Source organism: Sebastes umbrosus, chromosome 18, assembly GCF_015220745.1.
Source record: "Sebastes umbrosus isolate fSebUmb1 chromosome 18, fSebUmb1.pri, whole genome shotgun sequence".
Classification (NCBI taxonomy): Eukaryota; Metazoa; Chordata; class Actinopteri; order Perciformes; family Sebastidae; genus Sebastes; species Sebastes umbrosus.
This window is the reverse complement of record NC_051286.1, coordinates 16,139,465-16,163,727: the sequence shown is the minus strand read 5'-3', so window position 1 is coordinate 16,163,727 and position 24,263 is coordinate 16,139,465. Positions and strand designations below refer to the sequence as shown.

Below are 24,263 nucleotides of genomic sequence, written 5' to 3'. Positions count from 1 at the left end.
CATTTTTTTGACCACAGTGAAAATGTTGTTTTTGAAAGGCTAAACGCCAACAAATATGGATTAACGCAGGATCTTTTGTTAGTTAAAAAACATTTTGTGAATTTTGGAAATTATTACATCTATCTTTTTCTCAATACATTTTGACAGTGGCACAAACGCCGGCAGCGCCCGCTGTGACAAACATACCCGCTAAAAATCAGCCTGTTTGTTAGCATTGTAATTGTTAGTAAAAACAGCTGCTAGCGTTGCTGTAGACTTTTTTTTATTATTTTAGTGAGGTAGTGTTTGATATTAATCCCCAATATCTGTCTCAACATCTCCTGATTCCTCCTTTGGGGGTTCCCCCTCTGTCCTTAAATATCCCCAAATATTCGATTCCCCCTTTAGTCATTCTCCTTATCCCTGCATAGCAGACCCAATCCAGACTGTGTCACATTGCACATTGCTACCCAGATTGAAATCTGCGTGTTAGAGCTGTTCCTATTCAGTCTTTGAGGAGGCTATTCAGAATGTGTACTCAGGATTTCCGAAGTACCATAGCTTGTGCAAAGGTTTATTCAAAATTCAAAATTGGGCCATGGACTTTTCTCCTGTGTTTTTTTTTGTTGCCTAGATATTTGCTTTATATGCCATGTGGTTTGAATTCATTAAAGCATTTGATTCATTTGATTCTGTTCAGGAACACAGTGCAGATGGAGATTGAATCAGTAATATACAGTTGGGGTGGTAATTGGATTGAAAAACATAAAAAGTATCTCACAGAATATGAAATGAATTAAACTGATGGTGGAGTTCTGTTATTCTGCTATATCGTTTTGTACACCCAACTGAAATTTTACATCAGAAAATTAACTGTGTTTTCCTAATTAGAGTTGTGTCTGCTCAAATCCTGGACAAGCTTCTCATCAAATGCATTGTTTCCTTCATTTCACGGACTGAATCACTTCCAAATAAACGTTCTTCCGCTCCTCTTTTCTCATCGTACACATTTGTTTTAGTGCCGTCTGTTCCACAATGTGAAGAAAAACATGCATATATATATTGATTTACATCCTCATAATGTGTTTATTGTGTGCATTTTTTGTTTATCCCGCAGATTGACAATGAGGAATACGGTGAAGCCCTGTCTCTTGCTCAAGCGTATAATCTGGATTCTGACTTGGTCTACCAAAGACAGTGGAGGAAGAGTACTGTCAGCATCGCCTCGATACAAGATTATCTGGTAAGAGATAGAAGAAATAAAAGACATAGATCTCAGGAAATGAGGAAAGGAGGAGGAGGAGGGATGGCTGAGAAGAGAGAGAGAGAGAAGATGAATTGTATCAGATTGTTGGTGTTTATCCCAGTAAATTAGACGTCTGGTGAGAAATATACAGTATATGTGTGTGGGCGAGTAGGGGTACAGCACACAGCCCCCTTACTCTATTTCACGCATCATTTTTACCAATTTGTTGCAAATTTTCACACCCTTCCCTCCTAATTCTGTATCTCATTTTATCCCAACATTTCTTCTGAACTCATTCCCTCTCCTTCCATTTCCCACATCCCACCCAGAGCAAGATCTGCAAGCGCTCATGGGTGCTCCACGAGTGCGTGGAGAGGGTCCCAGAGAACGTCGACGCGGCCAAGGAGCTGCTGATGTACGGCCTGAAGGGAACCGATCTCGAGGCCCTCATAGCCATAGGAAACAGGGAAGATGGGGGCAGGTATGGCACGCACCAACACACCAACGCAAAATCCTTGAACATAAATAGTATGAATGTCAAATTGATTTTTGTTCCTTCTTCCCTCCATCAACCCGAGGCTCATTCTACATGTCTCATTTTGTTTATCCATATTTACTTTTTAGCAACAGTATGCGTCATTTTCTTGCCGTCTCCCAGGTTCATCATGCCAGGCGACGTTGACATCGACGACCTTCCCTACGAAGACATCCTGTCAGGCGATGAGGAGCTGGAGATGAAGACGGAGAAGGAGAGCAGGAAGAGACAAGAGCTGTTGGCCAAGGTCGACTTCAGCAGGTACGCAGACTGTCGGTTAGTCAGCTCAAGTAGTTAGTCAGACAGCAGATGAAGACAGGAAGATGCAGAAACTGAGAGACTGGAGCATTTAGTTGAACAAAATCAACAAGGCTGGCGAGTGTTAAGAGAGAGACCATCCTTCAGCTGGAGGACACAAGCTTGGTTGGCCAGCATCTGCCTCACTGAGGTGTCCTTGTGCAAGTTACCGAAGCCATTATTTCATACTAGGGCTAGGGATTTACACACAATAACTACATGAAAACTAAAATCATAGCCTTCTTGGTGATATATGCACAGTATTAGAAGATATTGAAAACTACTAACGCTCTGTTCTGCAATTGTTTAATACTATTTGATGTAATCTTGGATTTCTACAACCAATGATTTCATCAGTTAGCCTAGTTAACATGGTTGAGGCCCATATTTATTTATTTTTTCTCTATAATTTTAAGTATGATAATAAATGAATATATAATAAATGAATAAAATGAGAAAATGCTCAGTAATTTTAATTTGTGAGGAATTTAATTCACACAGGATACACAGGATTATATAAAAATATTACCTTGTGGGTATTTCATATAGAATATTTATTTATTTAATTACCAGAAAACATGTTATGTTGTGATATACTATATCATTATCGAGATATGAAATGACCTAAATTGGGATAGAAGATTTTGGCCATATCGCCCAGTCTTAATGGTACCCAGAGAGTGAAGCCTGCTGACTTCCGTGATCCCCTGATCTTTTCCTCTAGCGCCACAATGAGGTTGACATTTGGGCTGGGCTGCAAGGTGGTGCAGTGGTTAGCACTGTCGCATCACAGCAAGAGGGTTGCAGGTTTTCGAATCCGACTTCTGTGTGGAGTTTGCATGTTCTCCCCGTGTTGGCGTGGGTTTTCTCCGGGTTGTCCGGCTTCCTCCCAAAGTCCAAAGACATGCAGGATAATTGTTGACTCAAAATTGCCCGTATGTGTGAATGTGAGCGTGAATGGTTGTCTGTCTCTATGTGTCAGTCCTGTGAGAGTCTGGCGACCTGTTCAGGGAGTACCCAGCCTTCACCCAAAGTCAGCTTTAATCAGCTCCAGCCCCCCTGTGACTCTGAACAGGATAAGTGGTTACGGATAATGAATGAATGAATGAATATCTTGACAACTATTGGATGGGTTGCAATAACATTTTCCACTAGATCCCTAGTAAATAAATTCTATAGAATTTGCTGGTCCTCTGACTTTTTCTCCAGTGCCTCCACCAGCAGGACAAATGTTTCACTTATTCAGTGAAATATGTCAACATCTACTTGATGGATTGGCACCAAACTTTGTAGAAACAGTAGTGGTTGCCAGATGGTGTATCTTAATGACTTGGGTGATCCCCTGACTTTTTCTCTATTGCAACCAGCAGGTTGACAGCAGGTTTTTGATTCAGAGTGAAATGTCTTGACAACTACTGGATGGATTGCCATGAACTTTGGTACAGACATTTCACAGCCCCCAGAGGATGGCTTGTAATACTTTGGATCCCCTGAGCTTTTATCTAGACTATACCTGCCATGCTAACAGTATTCCCATCAGCCTCGACTGTTTAGTGCTAACTAGCAAATGTTAGCATGCTAACACTCTAAATTAAGATAGTGTGTATGGTAGACATTGTACCTGCTAAACATCGACATGCTAGCAATGTCATTGTGAGCATGTTAGCAAACTGATGGTGGCCATTTAACTCAAAGTGCCGCTGTGCCTATGAACAGCCTCGCAGAGCCACTAGCATGGTCTGGCTTTAGGCTCTTAGTCTTGTCACTAAATTGTTGGAAGCTGTATTGTTTTTCAGACTTGCACCACCAGAATTCATCACCATCTCCAAACTCTCAGTAGCAGTTGTTAGGTGGGTGGTAAAATCCCACCAAGGGAAACATGACGCTGACCCGTGCGAGTCGCCTAGTCGGCAGGTTGTTGCCTACTGTTTAAAGAGCTTAAAGGTCCCATCTTATGCTAATTTTCAGGTTCATACTTATATACGTATTTACTATACTATACGTATTTTGTGTTTCTACATTTCCTCATACTGTCTGCCTGAATATGCCTGTATTTACCCTCTGTCTGAAATGCTCTGTTCTAGCACATTTCAATGGAATTGGATTATAGGCAACAGCTTGGGTCCGTGTTTACTTCCTGTCAGCTGATGTCATTCACATATGGTGCTTTCAAATGGGGTCGTGTTTACCGCGTTCACGAGAAGAGTCCATATGAACGCCCCCCTCTTGTGGTATTCGCAACCTCGTAAGGGGAAAGTTTCTGAAAGCTCATAGTTAACGAGTTGTGACGTGTTTTTTTGACGTTGTCAGAAATAGCGGAGGCCATGGAAGTTCCTTTTGCGGTGCATAATAAGTATATATATTATATATAGTAATATATATTGTGATTTTAGTTGTATATTTGTTTTTCTTTGTAATTGTATAATATGTCTGAGGAAAATTTAGATTTTCCCAACGACCTCATCTTTTTCCTCTGTCATTATGCCTTTGCATTTCCCGCATTATATTACCCACTTGCTAGCTTGCTAAATTGTTAGCCTTCGTGGCTTCTAGACTCCGGCAGTAATGTTAATATCGCCGTTGCTTAGCAGCTGTGTTCTCACGACTTAACCACTTGAACGCCAAGCATATCATGTACACAACTTCCCATGTTGTAACCATGAGCTCACGAGTTTCATTTGAAGGCACCAATAGTATAGTTGTGACATCACAAAATTACCGAAATCCTGACGGCTGGTTTCTGAATACGGGCTTTGTGTATTTCTCCGTGGATTGAGCGTTTCGATACTTTAACAGTAGATATATAGCACTTAAACCTGCTTTATAATAATAAAACAACATGAATATCTGCATTTTTACAATATGGAACCTTTAAATGAAGTCATTATCATTCACGGTGTATGAACTATAATGATGGGGGTAGCGACTGCACTTTGATTTGTTGAAAATGGAGAACGATGACGGTATTTAAGGTGTAGACAAGGAAACAACGAGGAAATGGGAGAGAGGTCTGCTAAATTTAACACAGATTGTTTGATTAGGTCGCACACCGGAGAGAGGGGATCATAAAGGCAGGGACATTAATGAGGATGAGGGAGCGAGAGGGAGAGAGCGTTGGTGGAGATTAGTGGGTAATCTGCTGGAGGTAATTTATGCCTTTGTTGTTGAGTGCCCAGGGAAAGACTAATGAAAAACCCTTTAGTGATCACTAATCACCTCTCATACACACACACTCACACAGGCAAATACCCATGTATCATGAAACACTCTTAAGCTTAATATGAGTTCATACACATGTTAGACACATCTGTTAAAATGACCAAACACAAGGACATACACTGAAATCAAAGATGTACATTTAAAGTGCATACCCATAATGCAAGAAAGCATTGTGCATACAGGTATTTCAAGCTTCAGTAGCTGGATTGTGCTGTCTCTATTGTTCTCCCTCATCTCATATACTTAACCAGTGAACCTCCGGTCTGTATTTGACTGAGGAAGTGTTATATATATCTCCCCCCTCAGCTCCCTGTTTCATTTTTGTGTCCCTTTACCCGTTTGATTTTCTTTCTGTTTGGTTCATTGTGTAATAAAACTGTTAAGCTTTATTGCGGAACTGTAGTCCATGGTAGATAAAGAAGATGGAGGATAAGAAAAAGATAGAAGAGGGAGTAAAAAAATCGATAATTTACAAACATAAAGAAAACCATTACGTTAAATCGTCAGTGTATTACCTTCTTTAAATATGCCGTTTTTTCTCCTTTCTCTATCTCTGAGTCAAAGTGTTTTCCAGGCAGCTCATATATGTGTCCCAAAAATGTGTTTATATATATATAAGTGTATATATATCTATATGTCTATATACTGTATGTGCGTGTGTGTGTGCCCACGTTTGGGCGCAGCGAAGCCCCTCGCTAATGGATCTGCCCATGTTGCCTTGAGGCCTGTGGCCGAGGTCTGAGACAGATAATAATTCTCTTAATTTCTTTTTAACTACACCACCATTACAGAAATGGCTTGGTATCGATCACAGCTGCTCTGTGCGTGATGCTCTTGTGTGCAGATAAGGACTGTATTCAACTACTCACTGTCGCACCGATCTTTTGTCCCTCCTCCACGCGTTTCGAGGTTGTCTGTGTTTGTGCGCGTATGTGTGTGTGTGTGTGTGTGTGTTTGAAAGAACCGATCAACCAGGACTTTTTTTTTCTATCACCAGTCGTTACAGTTAAATGAAGTGTAATTATTCTTAACTCTTGGGTTAGGAAATAAAAAGACTTTTGGAAGTCATTCTTAAAGGCGCAGTGTGTAGGATTTGACGGAATCTGCCGGGGGGGGGTTGCAGTTTGCAACCAAGTGAAACTTCTCCTGTGTGCCAAGCGTGTAGGAGAAACTACGGTGGCTGACGCAAAAACACAAATGGCCCTCTCTAGAGCCAGTGTTTGGTTTGTCCATTCTGGGCTACTGTAGACACATGGCGGCCGGCTCCGTGAAGAGGAGCCGCTCCCTATGTAGATATAAACGGCTCATTCTAAAGCTGGGAACACACCAACCCGACATCAGAGAACTAGCGGCAACGAAGGCCGCCTGTTGCGTCGCCTCACGTCGCCTTGGTTTTGGCCGACGAGTTGCACCCGAACGCACCGCAAAGACTACAGCCGACAGCCAGTTAGCACAGACGTTCTGCGCCTGCGTGAGATGAAATAACTCTCCACACCAGCAGGTCGCGGAATACTGTATTTGTCATTCAAAAAGGGAAACCGGAAGACCGAGGACGGCGGATACTCAAGCCGTTGTTATGATACGTACATGAAACAAAGTGGCGTTTGCCCGACCATTTTCACACCACTCTCACTCACATCTTAGCTTCATTCCAGATGGCCATGTCGCTGTGAAAATATCCGTGTATTGGAATGATCAGATGAGATAAAGATGAAGAAGAGCCTTCTGTGTTTCTCCTCGACTTTACTCATTTGCTTACTTTTCCTCACCTCGTGCACTGATTAGTTTAAGCTGAACCGCCAATCAGAGTGACACAGGCAGACTAGAGCCAACGTTGAGGCACACACCGAAAAAACTAGGCCGACGAACGCTCACCGACGGCCCCAAACTCTCCGACGGCCAACCATTGGCTTGGTATGTCAGGGTCTTTAGGTAACTAAAACGCAACGATTCTTATTTTCAAGTGATTATACATTAAAGAAAAACACACTTATTAATGATCCATTTCTGTCACTAGATCCCCCTAAATGCAACGTACTGTTCCTTTAAACATCGCTATTGGCAGTTCTTGTCATATTTTCAATAATGAGGGTCAACCCACTCAATGGATTTCTGCTATCATACATAAGATGCTGAAGGATGTTCATTCCCCTCTCAGCAAGCACACATTTTGTTTAAAGGAGCCAATAACATGATAGATGTTAATGGACATCTCCAGCCTCTCTTGTTACGACCAGCTTTACCCCTATAGGGAATGTGTTGCACTTGTACCGCATTCAGTTATCCTGAAATGTAATGTCGCATAAAATCCAGACTTCCTCAGGACTCGGTTATTGCTTCACATTCTTAACTGTCATGCTCCAGTCTGTTTTAAAGCTGTTTTGGGCGGCATGCAGACAGTTTTATCTTTTAGCCTCCTTCTCATCAGTCAGTGTATGCATAATAAAGTATAATTCAGAATCCGCCAAGGGCCTTTATATCTGCTGCTCTGACTCTCTGCATACAACAACAAGATGGACAATACTGCAGTAGTAGTGTATTTATGTGTGTGTGTGTGTGAGAGAGAGAGAGAGAAGATGAGTGTGCAGTCTGCTGCAAGGTGTTTATATTCTTATCTGATCAGATTCAGACCTCAATCAGAAGTCTCATTTTCTCATTTGCTCCAACATTGGCCGTGTGTGTGTGTGTGTGTGTGCGTGCGCGCGCGACTGTTTCTGCTTTTACTGTGGCATCCATGTGCACGTGAAGACATGAGCCCAAGTGTTTTTGTCTGTTTATGCAGTCCAATTTTGTCCCTCACACTGTGTGATAATCACTTTTATCAGACACCGCATTTATTTGAGTGTGTGTGTGTGTGTGTGTACGTGAGTGCGAATGTGTTGGCCTGTTTATGCAGTTCAATATCTGTCCAGTACAGTCATATTCAGGGTGTTTGTACAGAGATGGAGGAGCGATGCCATGTGATTGTAATAACCTGCAGTCCTGATAGCTTCAAAATATGAGATGCACACACACACACTCACACAAACACACACCTTTGCAGCAAACAGGGTCCAGTCTCTTCACATTAGACAGCATGTGCGATGATGTGTAACAGTCCAAAGCGCACTCTATGTTGTGCACATTACATCTTAAACCTCCCAGCCCCCTCAATCTCCATTCAGATGTGTCGCAGTGTTTTTGTTCACTCATGGCCCTCTCTTAACCGCGTTTTCCCCTTGAGTCACTGTTTATTGTAAGGGCAATTCAGGGAGCTAATATAAACCTTTGCAAAGGCGCAGGCACTCTGCTACCCTTTTGGTGTACAGCCAGGTTGCCCCATTTGTATGTGGAACAGTGTACTACATGCTGTTGATGCCGTACGCCGGTGGAATTCAGCAGTGGGATTAGCAATTTAGAAGCAATGGACGTGGATCTGAATTGACCATTCAGCAAACTCTCACCTGTTGGTGGTCATTTCCACAATGCCAAGCTGGTTGTTGTCTATGAAGTGCACTCAGAGAAAAAGTTTAAGATAATTTAATTAAAGGGATGGTTCAGGTGTTTTGAAGTGGGGTTGTATGAGGTACTTATTCATAGTCATTGTGTTACCTACAGTTTGGAGAAGCAGAAAGGAGTTACCTCACGAAAGCAAAGCAATGTACTGCAGCAGCAAAATGTATTTTAGCCACCTAAAAGAAAGGCCCACCTGAAAAAAATCGAGATCAGTTTAAGTGTACGCTATATTTAGAATATTTTCCTTGCCGTCAGACAGTCCTTTTAGATGGAACTGAAGCCGTTGTACCCATCTATGCTCTCGCCAAAGCCACCAGACTCCATTGGAAAAAAACTGTAATTTTACCTCGCAGAACTCGGGAGTTGCTGGTCTACCGCTGCCTCGATCTATTAGTTTGTTTGTGCTATTTTGTGACTTTGGTGAATCCAAACTAAGCAAAGTCACGCAGAAACACAAACAAACTAACTGATTGAGGCAGCAGTAGACCATTAACCCCCGTGTGCGAGGTATAATTACTGTTTTTTTCATTTCAGTCCGGTTGCTTTAGTGAGGGCATAGGTAACAGCTTCAGTTCCAAGTCGAAAGCATAGACTGTTTATCTGTCTCATGGCAACGTAAATTCTATACTCTTAAACGGATATTGATTTTTTTTTTTTTAAGTGAGCCTTTCTTTTAGGTGGCTAAAATACGTTTTGCTGCTGGCCCCGTCCACAGCAGTACATTTCTTTGCTTCCGTGCGATAACTCCTGTCTGCCTCGCCAAGATTTGGGGTTGTGCCGACCGTCATCTATTGTGGGTGATACACTGATTCTAGATAATTAACTCATACAACCCCACTTGAAAACACCCAGACTATCCCTTTAATGGCTGCAGTTAAATCCCCAACTGGTCATTTGGATGGCAATGACTTCTACTTAGTTAGGCAGATACTTATACTAACGTTTTTTGAGCTGCTGGTGGCGCTAGAGGAAAAGACAGAGCATCTCCAATGTCATTATTGTCTGCACTTGATTTATACAGATGTTACATTTGATTTATTAAACGGTGTTGCAGTAAATTAAGAGGTTTATCAAAACTTGAGAATGAGAGATGTCCTGATATGTGTTTTTTTTGATGTTGGAATTTATGATTGAGCCATCATTCACAACCCCCAAGAGGACAACAGGCGGGCTAAACTATCTTTTTAACATTTCCTCTCATCTCCGCTCATTCTCTCCCCTCTCCCTCCTCCATCTCCACTTTTTTTTTATTTTTATTTTTTATAACTTTTGCTCTGAAGAGGCAGAGCAAAGCAATAATTACCACTAGTACGAGTGCTAAGCCGCCACTCTTTGATGTGCCAGAGAGAGTGTGTTGAGCCGGTGTTAATCTCTGTTAGTCTGTGTAGAGGAGCCCTGATAAGGCCTGATAGCGCACTCTGTAATGAGGGATTAGGGATTAAGACGGCGGTGGAGGGGTCAGCTCTCCTGTGGTCACACTGCGGTTGATCCAGGACAAGTTTTTAGGGAGCTCTGGGCACTGCTCCACAATGTCAGGTTGTTGCCTTGTGGATTGTACTCGGAGGGTGTGTGAATACGTGGTGAGAAATGTTTCGAGTATGTGTGAACTGAGTGGACGTACCTGACCACTCCCAGTCGTTTCCAGCCTTGCGGTTCCTTTCCCTCGGGCATACCTCGGGTGATTGAATTGTAGGTAGATCCTATATAACCCGCCGCCTTGGTGTTTGTGGTCATCCAATTTATTTATGGTCGTGATTAAACGACATTGAAAATGGATTTGATTCTCACAGGGCGATCACTCACCTCATTGACAACCAGCATCCCATACATAACAACCGAAGGGTTCTCGTGGTCATAAGGAGTTGATTTGTTGCCCTTAGAAAATGATTAGGTCTGGAGGGCACTATGTGGTATTATAGTCCGAAGCATTGTTATGAAGGTCCCTGCGGGTATACTGTATAGGGTCAATTTACAGTTAATTTAAAGCTTGTGTGTGTGTGTGTGTTAGTGCAGGGTATGGACTAAGCTTGAAGTTTGACAACAAAGCACATATTCAGATTTTGTAATTTGAGTTTTCAAGGTGGCGTTTTGGATGTTATATTGTGATGTTGAAGTGTTTGTGCATGCATGCTATTGATTTATGTGTGTTCTTGCTTAGGCTGACTCTGGAGCAGAAGGAGCTGTGTCGGAGCCGACTGAAATTGCTCTCCTACCTGGACCGGCTGGAAACATACGAGGTAACAGCCATCACCCACCATTTATCTAGTGCTCTGGATCAGCCCTTGGAAATCCTGCACATAGTTATTATTACACAACCTAAAGTCATACTGTGTTATCAACATTTGCCACAGTTAAAAACAATGAATTAAGGCTTGAATTAATGATTATTATTTTTTTTATGAATTCGTATTCTGATTATTCATATTGATCAATAGTGAAAAATGGCCATCACAGTTTCCGAGAACCTGAAACTCAAATTTATGCTCTTTACTATCATAGAAGACTAAGAAAACCACAAAATATTCACATTTGAGAAGAAGGAGACAGTACATTTTTGCCATTTTTACTTAAAGGTCCCATGTTATGCTCATTTTCAGGTTCATACATGTATTTATGTTTTGACTAGAACATGTTAACATGCTGTAATGTTCAAAAAAATCCTTTATTTTCCTCATACTGTCTGCCTGAATATGCCTGTATTTACCCTCTGTCTGAAACGTTCGTTTTAGCACATTTCAACGGAATTGCGTTGCTAGGCAACAGCTTGGGTCCATGTTTACTTCCTGTCAGCTGATGCCATACACATAGACTTCGTCTGAAATCGCATACTATGCACTTCATACTTAATATGTGTACTATCGTTCAACATACTTTTGTGTGAATAAACAGTCGTCACTTCCTGAGAGCCTCCTTGCCGGTTGGAGACGTGTAACCATGGTAACCTGTGTCAACCTCATGTGACCAAAACGACAGTTTGTGAGAATCAAAGTCTGAATTAATTTAAAATACATACTACGCCTAGCAAAGTGAAATCTTACTGTTAAACTGAAGCGTTATTGATGTTACAAAGCTGTCCGTCAATATCCGTTATGAACGTTGTGAGTCATTACTGCATTGCATTGTGGGATATTTATGCCGCCGTAGTAATATTTCACCGGAAATAGTGTGCAATTCGCGTGCTATAGGTTTCATACTAAGGTTTCTGACATACTAAAATATCTCACATATTGTTCTTGCTTACTAAATAGCATATTAGTATGGAATATTGGATGCAACCGTACACTGCAACCGGATATAAACTGGGACATATTGAGAATTTTTAGGTTTAAAACTGTGAAATGGTCTAAATATCGTATACTTGTAACATCACAAAATTACAGAAATCCTGACAGCTTGTTTCAAAGGCACAGTTTCTGAATACGGGCTGTGTGTATTCTCCATGGATTGAGCGTTTTGATACTTTCACAGTATTTATATAGCATTTAAATCTGCTTTTTAATAAAAAAAAGACATGAAAATCTCACATTTTACAATATGGAACTTTAAAAAAATGGCTCCAACAGTTAATCGATTGTCAAAATGACTTTAACTGTCTGTCAATTGACTGTTCAATTAGTCTACTTCTTGATTCAACTCTAGATTTAATAACCAAAATCAACCATCAAATTGGCAAGTGTTGAAGTCATTACTTTAACACCCTGTCTAGTGTCTACACTGCAGCCCTTCAGCAGCAGCTTCAGTCCTCCGTCAGTGTCTTCACTAGAACCGTTCAGCCATAACTACACTGCTGCAGTTACATGTGTAAAACGGAACAAATTAGACTTTAAGCCTAAAAACACGTTTTGGGTCGTGGTTATGCTCATAAAGTGGAAGTCGTTACGGTGCAAGCAGACAGCTTAATTTTTTAAAATGAAAGCACATCAGCTCTGTCAGATAGGTGTGAGATGGATGACTGAAATACAGCACTGAAACGCCTCCCGTGTAGAAGGTAGTCAGCCTTATGACAACCCATAACATTTCACTTCACTCATCTTGGCCTAGCTTGGATCAGGTGTTATGGAAAGTAATTGATAGGATCCGCCTTTAACCAGTCAGCGATGTGAAGTAATGCCCTCCTCACCCAAAAAAATACAGTTCTTCTTTGTCATCATTAAAGCATTCAAATAATAAGAAAAGAAAATCATTATTATTCATCATTATTGAAACTCCTTCTAATCGTGTGTTGATTGGTCCAGCTTAGATTATATTATGTGTTCATTTACATAAGACACATTAAGTTAATGTTTTTGTTACATTCTTCATTGCTTAGTTGTTTTCCCATTGGCAACGTAACGCTTTCAAATTTGATATCAAATCCCTCCAAAGCTCAGAGGCTTTTCTCATCTGCCTTTTATTGATACTCTCTCTTAACCCCACTAATCTCTTTAGAAATATTGAAAAGTTGGAGAAGATGTTTACGTGAGAGGCATTTGAATCAATCAATCACACTTTATTTGTATAGCACCTTTCATTCAGGTTAGTGCAGTTCAAAGTGCTTCACAGATGACGGACAAGCCCAAAATCACACAGAACAAGTGTGGACAAAAGAAAAGACAAAAACAATTCAACACTTTAACCGCAGGATAATCTGAGACAAATTCACACGAGACAATAAAATGATAAAAATGTAATAAAATAGAATTAAAAGCTATAATAACAGTAATAGTAGTATAACAGTGTGAAGTAAAAACTAGATTAATAAATTACAATAAAATAGAATAAAATAATACAACTTAATTACAATACAATAAGTGATTAATAAAATTAAATAATACAAATGAAATACAATAAAATAAGTGATTATAAAATAACGATAAAATAGAATAAAATAATACTTAAATACAATAAAGTGAGTAATAAAATAACAATAGAGTAGAATAAAGTAATACATCTTAAAATACAATAAAATAAGTGATTAATAAAATAATAAAATAAAATAATACAACTTAAATACAATAAAATAAGTGATTAATAAAATAAAAATAAAATAGAATAAAATAATACAACTTAAATACAATAAAATAAGTGATTAATAAAATAACAATAAAACATAATACAATTTTACAACTTAAATACAATAAAATCAGTGAATAAAATAATAACCATTCTTAATCAAAGGCCTGGCTGAATAGGTTTACATTTAAAGATTTCAACATGTCCAGCAGCTCTCGGATCCTCAGGCAGACTGTGGAGCATAACAGCTAAAAGCTGCCTTACCAAAGGTTTTAGTCCTGCACTTTGGAACTACTAACAGACTCATGCCAGAGGACCTGAGGGGCCGCACCGGTTCATACACTGGAAGCAGTTTGAAGTGTGTAAATAAAAGAATGAAGGGTTTGGTAGCTAACTAGCTGAGAGACAAATCTGACATAAGAAAATATTGTTTTACTCTAATACTAATAGGCCTAGAGTGTATAAGCATCAGCGCAGCATAGATAGATAGATGCTTAAAGTGGAGCTTTGACACTTGCAACCACTTAACACTCTGGATTTCAGATTTACGATGAATAATGTTAACACGCACGCCCTTTTCATCCGCAATAAATCACCGGCGAACAGGGCCATACGTCCTCCCATGCAGGAGAGGAGAGATGAGATTTTCACCCTGCTACATATTCAACTCAGACAGAATGACGTCTCTCTCTTTATTCGGACATTGTCATGGTAACTGCAGCACTCGTCAGATTCCTTTTGCCCCAATCCATTTTCTCTGGCTGTCTATGAATATGATATTAGGGTTTTTATCATCCCGACTTGGGCTGGCTCTGTCTGCATACGGCCCATTCAAAGGCTATCCATCAGACACACGCACACACACACTCTGGCATAGAGGATGCTACAGAGATTTTATACACACTAGACACACATAAATCCCTCGCAGCCAAAGACCAGGACAACAAATGTTCCCCTCTGACATATGCACACTTTCATACCTTCCTCAGATGGTTTCAACTAAAAGGACAAAACCGCTAGAAAGTTAAATAGCATTTCTGTTGACTTTGTCTTTGTGCATTCATCTGCAGTCACATCCTCGTTTCCCCTCATCTTTAGTTTGACTTTCTACCCACTCACACGTTTTCCTCTGGAAAGATAACCCTCTGCTTCACAAATGTCTTTTTTTGTGAACCACAGTTGTATTCCTCAATCCCTCTGGTCTCTCTCTCTCTCTCTTCCTCTCTCTCTCTCTCTCTCTCTCACTCTTGCTTTACACTCTCCAGGAGATACTTGGCGGTCCTCACGCTGCCGAGCAGAAATATGATGCCGAGTTCTTCAAGAAGTTCCGCAGTCAAAATATCGTTTTGTCAGCAAGAAACTACGCCAGGGTAACATCAGGCTCTCGTTTTTTTTTTTTCAAAGTGTCTTGCTAGTCATCTCACTTAATTTGGTTGTCTTAACTGCCTGCATCTCCATTTATCACTAATGTGATAAACGCTCACTAAAGGAATGCAGCAATCCTGCCATAAATCCTAACTATAACCTTCATGACGGTAGGATTTATTGCAGGACTGTTGTATAAGACCGCATTAGTTTTAGCTAATAATCTGGCACCTGTGTGTGTTTCTTTGCAATCCTATTAAAGAGTTTCTGACCTATTTCTTCTCTATTATATCACATTAGAAGTAGCTGCTTTTTGTGAAATAATTACATTTAGATTGTCATTAATTTTGTGTTTTTTTATCTTTTAATACTGTTTTTAGTTTTTGTACAATTTTAAAATCGATTTCGTAAAAGGTTTAAGTTGTTGGATGGTGCATTTGTTCGCCTGCAGGAGAGTAATGTGCAGGCGCTGAACTTCCTGTTCACGTACCACGGAGCCGAACTCCTCCAGCATCGGCTGGCTATCCTCCACAACTTCCCAGAAACCACTTCTCCACACGAGTACACCATCCTGCTGCCTAAAGCCTGGTGAGACGCACACAACTGCAAACAAGTCATTAAGGTCTACGTAAGAAGAAGCCTGATCCAGTCACTTCCACACAGTGAGGCATACATCTTATTAATTAAACACTGGTATCGGCTCGGTACTCGGTATCGGCCGATATCCCAAAGCCCAGGTATTGCTATCGGTATCAGGACTGAAAAAGTCGAATCGGTGCATGCCTAGCTCTGCCCATAGAGCATGTGCGTTGACATTCTGCAAAAGTAGCGTGCAGCAGTGAGATGGCCAACATGTTGTATATACTGTAACTCTACATATGCAATCCACCCTCACTCGTGATTGGCCGTGATTTCAGAGCCTTCAGTGAACACGCCCCCCCCAGCATTACAGAGCAGAGAATACTGCTTATTCTTTTTTCACAATTTTGAAACCTAATTTTTTACACTTTGGTGATTTTTTTTAATCATTCAAATTTGGCTTAGTGGTTAATGACACATTTTTCCTGTACTTTTTTCACCTGGACTTTAAAATACTAACTAAAACAAGAAATCAAATTTTTTGTCCGGTCACTGAAGGCTCAAAGCAAATGTAAAATCCTGTCTTTCTGTTGTGGAGGGTGCAATTTCAGTGAGTTTTCCCAATTCAATTCAATCCTGTGGAAGTGAAGAAGAGAACATGACAATGGAAAATGTTATTCAAATTGCACCCTGTTTATTTTTTACTGAGGGCGAGGATTTATGTTTCAATTCCAAAGAAACATGAACCATTTTATTCTTGTCTAATAACATTGTAATTTGCACTACACTATGGAACAAAAAAAGAATCCATTAAGATGTACTGATGGGGACAACATTTATATTCCATATGAAAGTACTTAAAATACTTATTTCTGATATTAATGAATGCCTGTGTGCAGTTTAAAAAGGCCCTTTTAAGTAACATGTAAGCTTTATTTAGAAATGTAGCCCAACTAAAAAAACTCTTTATACTTTCATCTATTTCTTAATTCCCTTTTTCCTCTCTGATGTCTGAAAATCACCATTTACACCTCCCTGGAACGCACACGTCGCATGTCTCCCTACATTTCAAATTAAAATCACCTAAATGTGGAATCACACCTCAGTCGGAGCGTGCACTCGGAGGTCTTTCTCACTTCCTCTTTCCTTTTGTTCTCGCTGTCACACAGCGGGAATCTTTCTGACATTACACAAGTGAACATACGGAGCTTAAGGGCTGACATTTGTGAAAAAACACAGCGATGACATAAAAAGGGACACTTCTAAATTTACATGCAAACAACATTTAACACTTTTAAAATGTCACAATACTCGCGGCAGTGGTTTCATCTTTTCGGTTTCGGCGTTGGGATTGGAAGAAACGCTGAAGGTGAGGGAGTCGGGGAGAGGATATGTGAGAAGGAGATGATGGAGGAGTGTTTCATTCCTCACCCCTTTTATGCTTCACTAATAGAGGTGACAGACTTACTGATGAGCTCAGCCAGCCATCCATTTTGCCTTTTTGTTTCCTCTAACTCGCTTTTCCATTTTACTCGTCTCCCTCGCCTTTTCCCTTTCCTTCATTTTTGACTTTTTATACATTCCCTGTGTCGGTATTTAATTTATTCATACACCACATATACATTTGTCTAAAAAAAAAATCCACATGAATACAAGTCCAAAGTCCCCTGGAGCTAAAAAACATGTATTGAAATAGTTCTTACGGCTTCCACACACACACACACACACACACACACACACACACCGCCGCCGCTCCCCTTTATTAGCCATGTCTGAGTTTGTATGGAGGTCAGGTGGCTGTGGCTCTGCAGTGAGCATCCATCATGGCTCTGCCGCTGTGGGGCAGTTTCCTATTTTCCCCAGCCTGTGAGCACCAACTGCTCCTCCCAACAGCGCGTCGCTCCTCCACTGCAGCAGACGGAGTCGGCTCATGCCATCTGTTTGGAGCTATATGCTTCCCTGAAAGGGGGAAAATATTCTCCTGTAATATTGATCAAGTCTGCAAGGGAGGAAGGGGAGGGGGGGGGGATGTGTGTGGAAGAATGCAGAATAGTTGAAAACGTTTGCCCCCTAAGCTTGAAAGGATTGGCCAAGTGGAAATAAAAATAAACCAGCTCCCAAGTTTGCTTTGCATCTCCATTTCCTCTCCCGCCCTGCTTCCCCCTGCCTCTCTCAAACTGACGTGAAGTAGATTAGAGGAGCCGGGTGCGGAATAATTCATTCCCCCCATCGATATCCGAGCTCTCACACCAATATTTACTCTCCACCCCTCTAACCCGGCTGTCTTTAATGAGGAAAGAGGACCAGGGAGTTGGGGAAACGACAGGGAAAAAAAAAAAAAGAGAAAGAGGTTCACTTTCTGTGAGCATTTTCGAGGAAGAGCCGAGACTTCTCGATCTCTGTCATCTCGCTGTTAAAACTCCAATCTGAATGGATGAACTTGTGCCAGAGTGTTGGTAAAAAATCTTCCCACTTTTGTGCGTTGACATAAATCACATCCGCTTCCTCGGACACATCTTATGTATTTTTGGTGATTGGATAGAATTTATGGTCGTGTTAAAAAACTGCTGCAGCGTGCGCGCGTGTGCACTCGGCCTTTAACTGCACCAAAGCTATAGATGATTTGCAGCCCGCGCTATCTCCTTGAGCTTTACAACCACAGTACATATTTTTCTGTCTACAGACAAATAGATAAGAAGAAGAAATGCATTAATACTAGAATAAGATATGAAGCAGCTTCTGTTTCAGCCCAGTGTCTCAGTGCATGCGTTCACGTGAGTGTGTTCGAGTGTCTTGAGTCTCGTCAGCGCTGACACGCGAGGTCACCGAGTCATTCTTCACTTTGGTTTCTTTTCTTGTGTGTTCCCTATTTATCTTCCTCACGCCTGTCACACTCAAGGAGACCAGGAAGAAGTAAAGCTTAGTACCAACACGGCATTCAGAAAATAAAGAGTGCCGGCTATTTACAACCGAGGCACGACTCAGACTCTTTTCCAAAAGTTCTTTGAATTGTTTATTGCCGTGCTTTTGTTTTTTTTCCCCCCACCCATTCTTTTCCTTATTATGCTCTGCTGTTTCCATTTCCCATATGTTGCTACCTCTCGCCAGAGTTTTTCCTGTAATTTATGACCATGTTTAGTTTGAGACAGTAAATGTCTCTGCTGATTTATCCGGTGCCATTATAGGTGGGTGTGGGTAGGTGTGGTGCGGTTTGTTTTTTTGACTCCTGGCTAGTCATTGGTCTTTGTTCTGATATTTGCTCTTAAGCATGTTTTTTTTTCCCCCTAAAACTGACCCCTTCTTCCTCTGATTTAGCATCTCCCCTCCTCCTCACTACTTCTGCGTCTTGCTCTGCCTTTTCTCTCTCTTTTTTTTGTCACCAAATTTTTATTGGTTTTCCCTTTTTATATGGAGGAGGCATTGTACATGAAAAATCAAGTAACTGAAATATTGTGTTGACATTGCATGACACATTTATTCACGATTTAATAGACTGCAATATATTGTGATACTGTAAGCAAGGCGATGTATTGCAATTTTTTAAATCTAATTTTAGGAAAACTGTCAATAGTATAAAGAACGCAGCACCATATGCATAAAATTGGATTAAAAAAAATTTACTTTTTTATCCAATCAGTACTGAGGGATCTGCATTTGTATTTATCACAGTCCAGAGGGCACATACACTAAGAGTGCGCATATCTTTGCAAATAAAATAAAGTATTGACTGAGTTAATTATTGCATGTAACCTATTAATTAAAAATCAACAGTGTTTCTGAGAATCGATACAGTATCATAAAACATAATATCACAATATATGATTAATCATGATTAATCCCTCATTTTTTAAAGGGAGATTTGTCAAGTATTTAATACTCTTATCAACATGGGAGTGGACAAATATGCTTGCTTTATGCAAATATATGTATATATTTATTATTAGAAATCAATTAACACAAAACAATGACAGATATTGTCCAGAAACCCTCACAGGTACTGCATTTAGCATAAAAAATATGCTCAAATCATGACATGGCAAACTCAAACCCAACAGGCAACAACAGCTGTCAGTGTGTCAGTGTGCTGACTTGACTATGACTTTCTCCAAACTGCATGTGATTATCATGAAGTAGGCATGTCTGTAAAGGGAACCCATTTTCATTCACATATCTTGAGGTCAGAGGTCAAGGGACCCTTTTGAAAATGACCATGACAGTTATTCCTCGCTAAAATTTTGCGTAACTTTTGAGCATCAGTTTTCTAGTTTCATATGATACCAGTATCTTCACTCTAGCTTTAAAACTGAGCCCGCTACAACCTAAAAATCACTAGTTACATTAATGCGTTAAAGAAATTAGTGGCGTTAAAATTATTTGGGGTTAACGCGCTATTATTGCATTAAATTTGAAAGCCCTAAATAATACTAATAATTATTATTTTTTTTCTCTTTTTGACTTATTCGTCTCTTTCTGTTTATTTCTTCTACTCTCTCAGCATGGATGACAGAGGAGAGTTGGCGTTGATTCCGTGGGAGGAGCAGAGACACAGGGAGATGGACTGGTGCGAGGCAGAGGAGTGCAGGTAAACAGTGAACATCACACACTAACATTATCACACTGTACACTAAGCGTTATAATAAACCAATACTGTCTTTAAATCAACTGATATTAAAGTAAAATCTCTCCATACCCACGATGACAAAGCCCCTAGCAGTGTAGAATTGTTCAAATTCATGCTCCACACAGGCTAGAAGCTCGTGCTGGCATCATTATGTGAAACACAAAACATGACATCCTATTATCTAAATGTGAAACAGAACCATAACAAACTAATACCAAATCTTGTTGCACTGCCAATTTATGCCATTTGCGTGCTGCAGTACGGAGGCCAGCTTCATTTACAATTTCATTTAGCGAGCTCTTTTTTATTGTTCTTTTGGTGTCGAGTCATAATATCAGTTGGCTATTGTGGTACGCTTAGCCGGGGATTGCAGGGTGAAATTTTTGATACTGTGATTGTGTGATGGCAGCGGTGTTTACGACTGTGTTTATGACACCCACGCTTCCCTTTTTTTGCCACGTTATATCATAATTCTTCCCATTTTTCATTCTTCTGTTCATGTTTTCTCTCCTCTCCCTTCTCACGCAAACCCAATATCCTCCTCCTGAAAGGATAACGTGGTGATATTCAATTTCTTTTTGTTATTCTCAACAAATCCCATGAGAAGACCAAAATCAAAACTGTGTCAGTCTGCCTCTCAATACTCTCCGCCTCCCCTCTCCTGTTGGCTCTCCACCCAAAGCCCATTGGCTGCTACTGAACAAGGAATTGAATATATTTCTTTCCTTTTTGAAATGCTAAATATGTTTACAGCAGCAGGGACAGTAAATGTGGGCTTGACTCAAAATAAAATACAGTGCTCCATGTTCACGGTAATGAAGATACATGTCAGCCAGTGCAACAGCGTGGCTCATTGATGTGTTTTTAATAGATTTTGTACTTAAATGGACCTTTATGGCACAGAGCAATTAGCAATACTTACATTAGTGGGATATATTCATTGCTTGTTTTGCTCTTTTAATGTGTTTTGTTGAAGAAAAATGTAGAATTATCACCAGATTTGACCTTAATTTATCTACTGTACATCTACTACCTCACTAAAAAGTGAGTAGAAAGATAAAATACACAGTCACACATGCATCTAACTCCACTCTCCGCTCTCCCTCCATGTCTTCCTCAGAGCGACGCTGGACCAGAACTTGTTTGACGACGACAGTTTCCTGTACGAGGGGGCTCCAGAGCTGCCGAGGTTCCGCACAGCCGCACCCTCCATCGAGCTACTGACAGACTGGTACCAAAGCAGAGCCAAGGACATTGACTCCTGCTCCAGACAGGTACGAACACTTTATTCGCCGTTGTGGGTTCCCAGTCGCGGCTAAAAAATAAGCAGGGACTGTATCTCTGCAGAACCAAAGCATCAGACTGCAGATTAACACAAAGACACTTTAAGGCCCAGACACACAGCGATGAAGGCTGACTGTTGTGCCGCCTCACGTTGCCTTTGTCTTAGCCAAAAAGTTGCATTTTAACATACCCCAAAGGCTACAACCGACGGCCAGTTAGCACGTATGGTCTGTGCCTACGTGAGAGGAAATAACTCTTCACATCAGCAGGCATCGGTAGTCTGTATTCGTCATTCCAAAAGGGAAACTGGAAGACCAAGGACGGCGGATATAAAAGCCGTTGTTATGATACGTACATGAATCAAAGTGGCGTTTGCCGACCATTCTCACACCACTCTCGCTCACCACGTAGCTTCATTCCAGATGTCCAACTAGGCTGACGGATGCTCACAGACGGCCCCAAACTGACCGATGGCCGACCGTCGGATTGGTGTGTCAGGACCTTTAGTCAAGAAGGGTTTTGGCTTTCAACAGATCCCACTAACCATCTGGTTTCATCTACTTGATTTGAACTGACCAAGATGGCAGCATAAAGGAATTAATAGACATCTGGCAAATGTGAAGCTAATTGCATATTGCTCTTTTACATGATTGGGGCAGAAACATGCGACAAGCTTGGATTCCGACTGCAGGAGAGACGTTGCCAGCTTCCATCAGTCAAGGTCACTTTGATCCTATCTGTGACAGTCATTATCATATCTGCCATATGGACTTCTAATGAAGAGTAACCAAAGCTTCTGTCATCAGCGTCCTGTAGCTGTAACTGAAAAATAGGACTTGATAGGACTTGTTTAGTGGAGTAATGGGATGTAACCGCTGGAGCTGCCCACTCTCTCCACCCACGCCATCCACATGGCAGCTCCGTCCCCTCTTTAGCTCCTTCACGGTGATGGATCAAGGTTGTCACGGCGATCTCTTTGTCTTTGTGAAAGGACTAACTGGGGTGCAATCATATCTTTTTCCCCCTCATTTCTCCGTTTCATCCCTTTTCACCGGGTGTGAGGAGGGCTGGAGGAGAAGGGAATTTGGGAGTCCATTGCTCATTTTTTGGAGACAACTGGGGAATCGTGCCTTTTATCATCCACTCATAGAGAAAGAAAGAGAGACTGAAAGTGTGTAAAAGGAAGTCTTTGTTTATCTTTAGGAATCACACCCGCTCTCTCTTTCATTATCTCCCTTTGCTCCTTTTTAATTTGACCTCATCTCCTTTTGCTCTCTCACACATTACTCCAGGAGCCTCTCGGGAACTCTCATGTCTCTTTCTTTTTTCACACACTGTTTCACACTCACAACTGAGAGAGACACACTGGAACCGGCTCCGCTGCCATTTGCTGAGCTCTTTTTTTTTTTTCTCCCCCTCCTTCCTGCCCTCCTTACTTTTTCATCTCATTTGTTCTCACTTGTTTGCGCCCTCCTCCCATCCCTCATCTGGCCGTGTTTATGCTTGGGAGAGCGTTTTAATGGAGGAAAATGGGGGTCTGATTAAAAGGAGCCACATCAGAGGAAGCCGGAGTGTTTTTTATACCAGTCGCAGAGAGCCGCGGGAAGCGAAGGCGCTGAATGGGAAGATTGACAAGATGACTCAGAGGGGAAGATAGAGAGAGAGATGGGTTTGAAAAAAGCAGCGAGTGGAAGCGCAACCAAAAGAAAGGGAAAAAAAGGAGATAAATGCTGGGCCGATGTGACACCCCTCGTTAGGTTAGAGTGTATTACAAACACAAAAATAGGGGCGGTAAAAAAGGAACGCAATCTCATGGAAAGAGCTGTCCGTGGGAGCGAAAATGGCTGGTTAAAAGGGGGTGTAAGGGTCGAAATAAAGGATATTAAAGACAAGTGTTGTTTGAAACACCGCTGGCAACAAAATGACACAAAATGAGAAGGTGGCTTTGAAAAGCAGGCAGAGAGGGGGAGACAGGCATACAGAGAAGGAAAAAGGGCCAGACTTGGGAGTTCAAATGGAGGCCAATCATAGCGAATGTTACAGAGTTCTTGCAAGAGGTGGGGATGAACAGAGAGGAGGAGAAAATGTGAAGATGATGCTTGAAAGGAAGGGCCGACATAGGACGGGGAGGAGAGACGAAGAAGGATCAAATTGAGTCGGGAAAACGAAACTGAAGAGTCGGTGCTGGGGTGGCGAGAGAGAGAGGGAGATGGCGCGGAGAGAGTGAGACGGAGGACACGAGTTGCGTTACACAGCGCAAAGAGAATGACGAGGGGGAGGGCACGGAGACGAGGTTGTAATTAAAAAGTGTGAGATTTTAACATCTGAATTGTCTGCGGTTAGCTGGGGAGTCTATCTCTGGAGAGCAGAGGAAGAGGAGGGAGGGGTGGAGGGAGCGGGGAGGATCTTTACTCACAGTTAGATCAATAGACTTCTCTCTCTTGTTGTATCTAATTGCTCAGGCTCTGACTCAAGGTGATTTGGGCTCCCTCTCTCGTACCGCGTGTGTGTGTGTGTGTGTGTGCGCATTTTACAAATGAAGGCGTGCAATTATTTATTCAGCGAGGAAATGCGTAGAGATCAGCCGAAGATGACAACTTTGCAGAATGCGTGTGTGTCAGTGTGCATGTGCTGCTGCACTAACCGCTGTG

At 41.2% G+C, this 24,263-nt stretch overlaps 1 protein-coding gene and 1 long non-coding RNA gene across 2 annotated transcripts in view; one reads left to right on the top strand and one right to left on the bottom strand.

Moving 5' to 3' along the window:
• Positions 1-24,263, top strand: part of nbas (NBAS subunit of NRZ tethering complex) — a 187,946-nt gene that overhangs the window by 27,819 nt on the left and 135,864 nt on the right. The window contains exons 16-23 of the mRNA XM_037751577.1: positions 1,097-1,222; positions 1,555-1,706; positions 1,884-2,021; positions 10,930-11,008; positions 15,029-15,133; positions 15,580-15,716; positions 20,203-20,289; positions 21,449-21,602. Of these exons, the coding sequence (XP_037607505.1) occupies positions 1,097-1,222; positions 1,555-1,706; positions 1,884-2,021; positions 10,930-11,008; positions 15,029-15,133; positions 15,580-15,716; positions 20,203-20,289; positions 21,449-21,602 (978 nt within the window). The remainder of the gene's footprint in view (positions 1-1,096; positions 1,223-1,554; positions 1,707-1,883; positions 2,022-10,929; positions 11,009-15,028; positions 15,134-15,579; positions 15,717-20,202; positions 20,290-21,448; positions 21,603-24,263) is intronic.
• On the bottom strand, positions 7,098-22,352 carry LOC119477484. The gene is made up of 3 exons (XR_005204236.1): positions 22,081-22,352; positions 14,378-14,380; positions 7,098-7,166 (listed from the first exon to the last, which is right to left on the bottom strand). It is a non-coding gene; the product is annotated as an uncharacterized LOC119477484 (long non-coding RNA).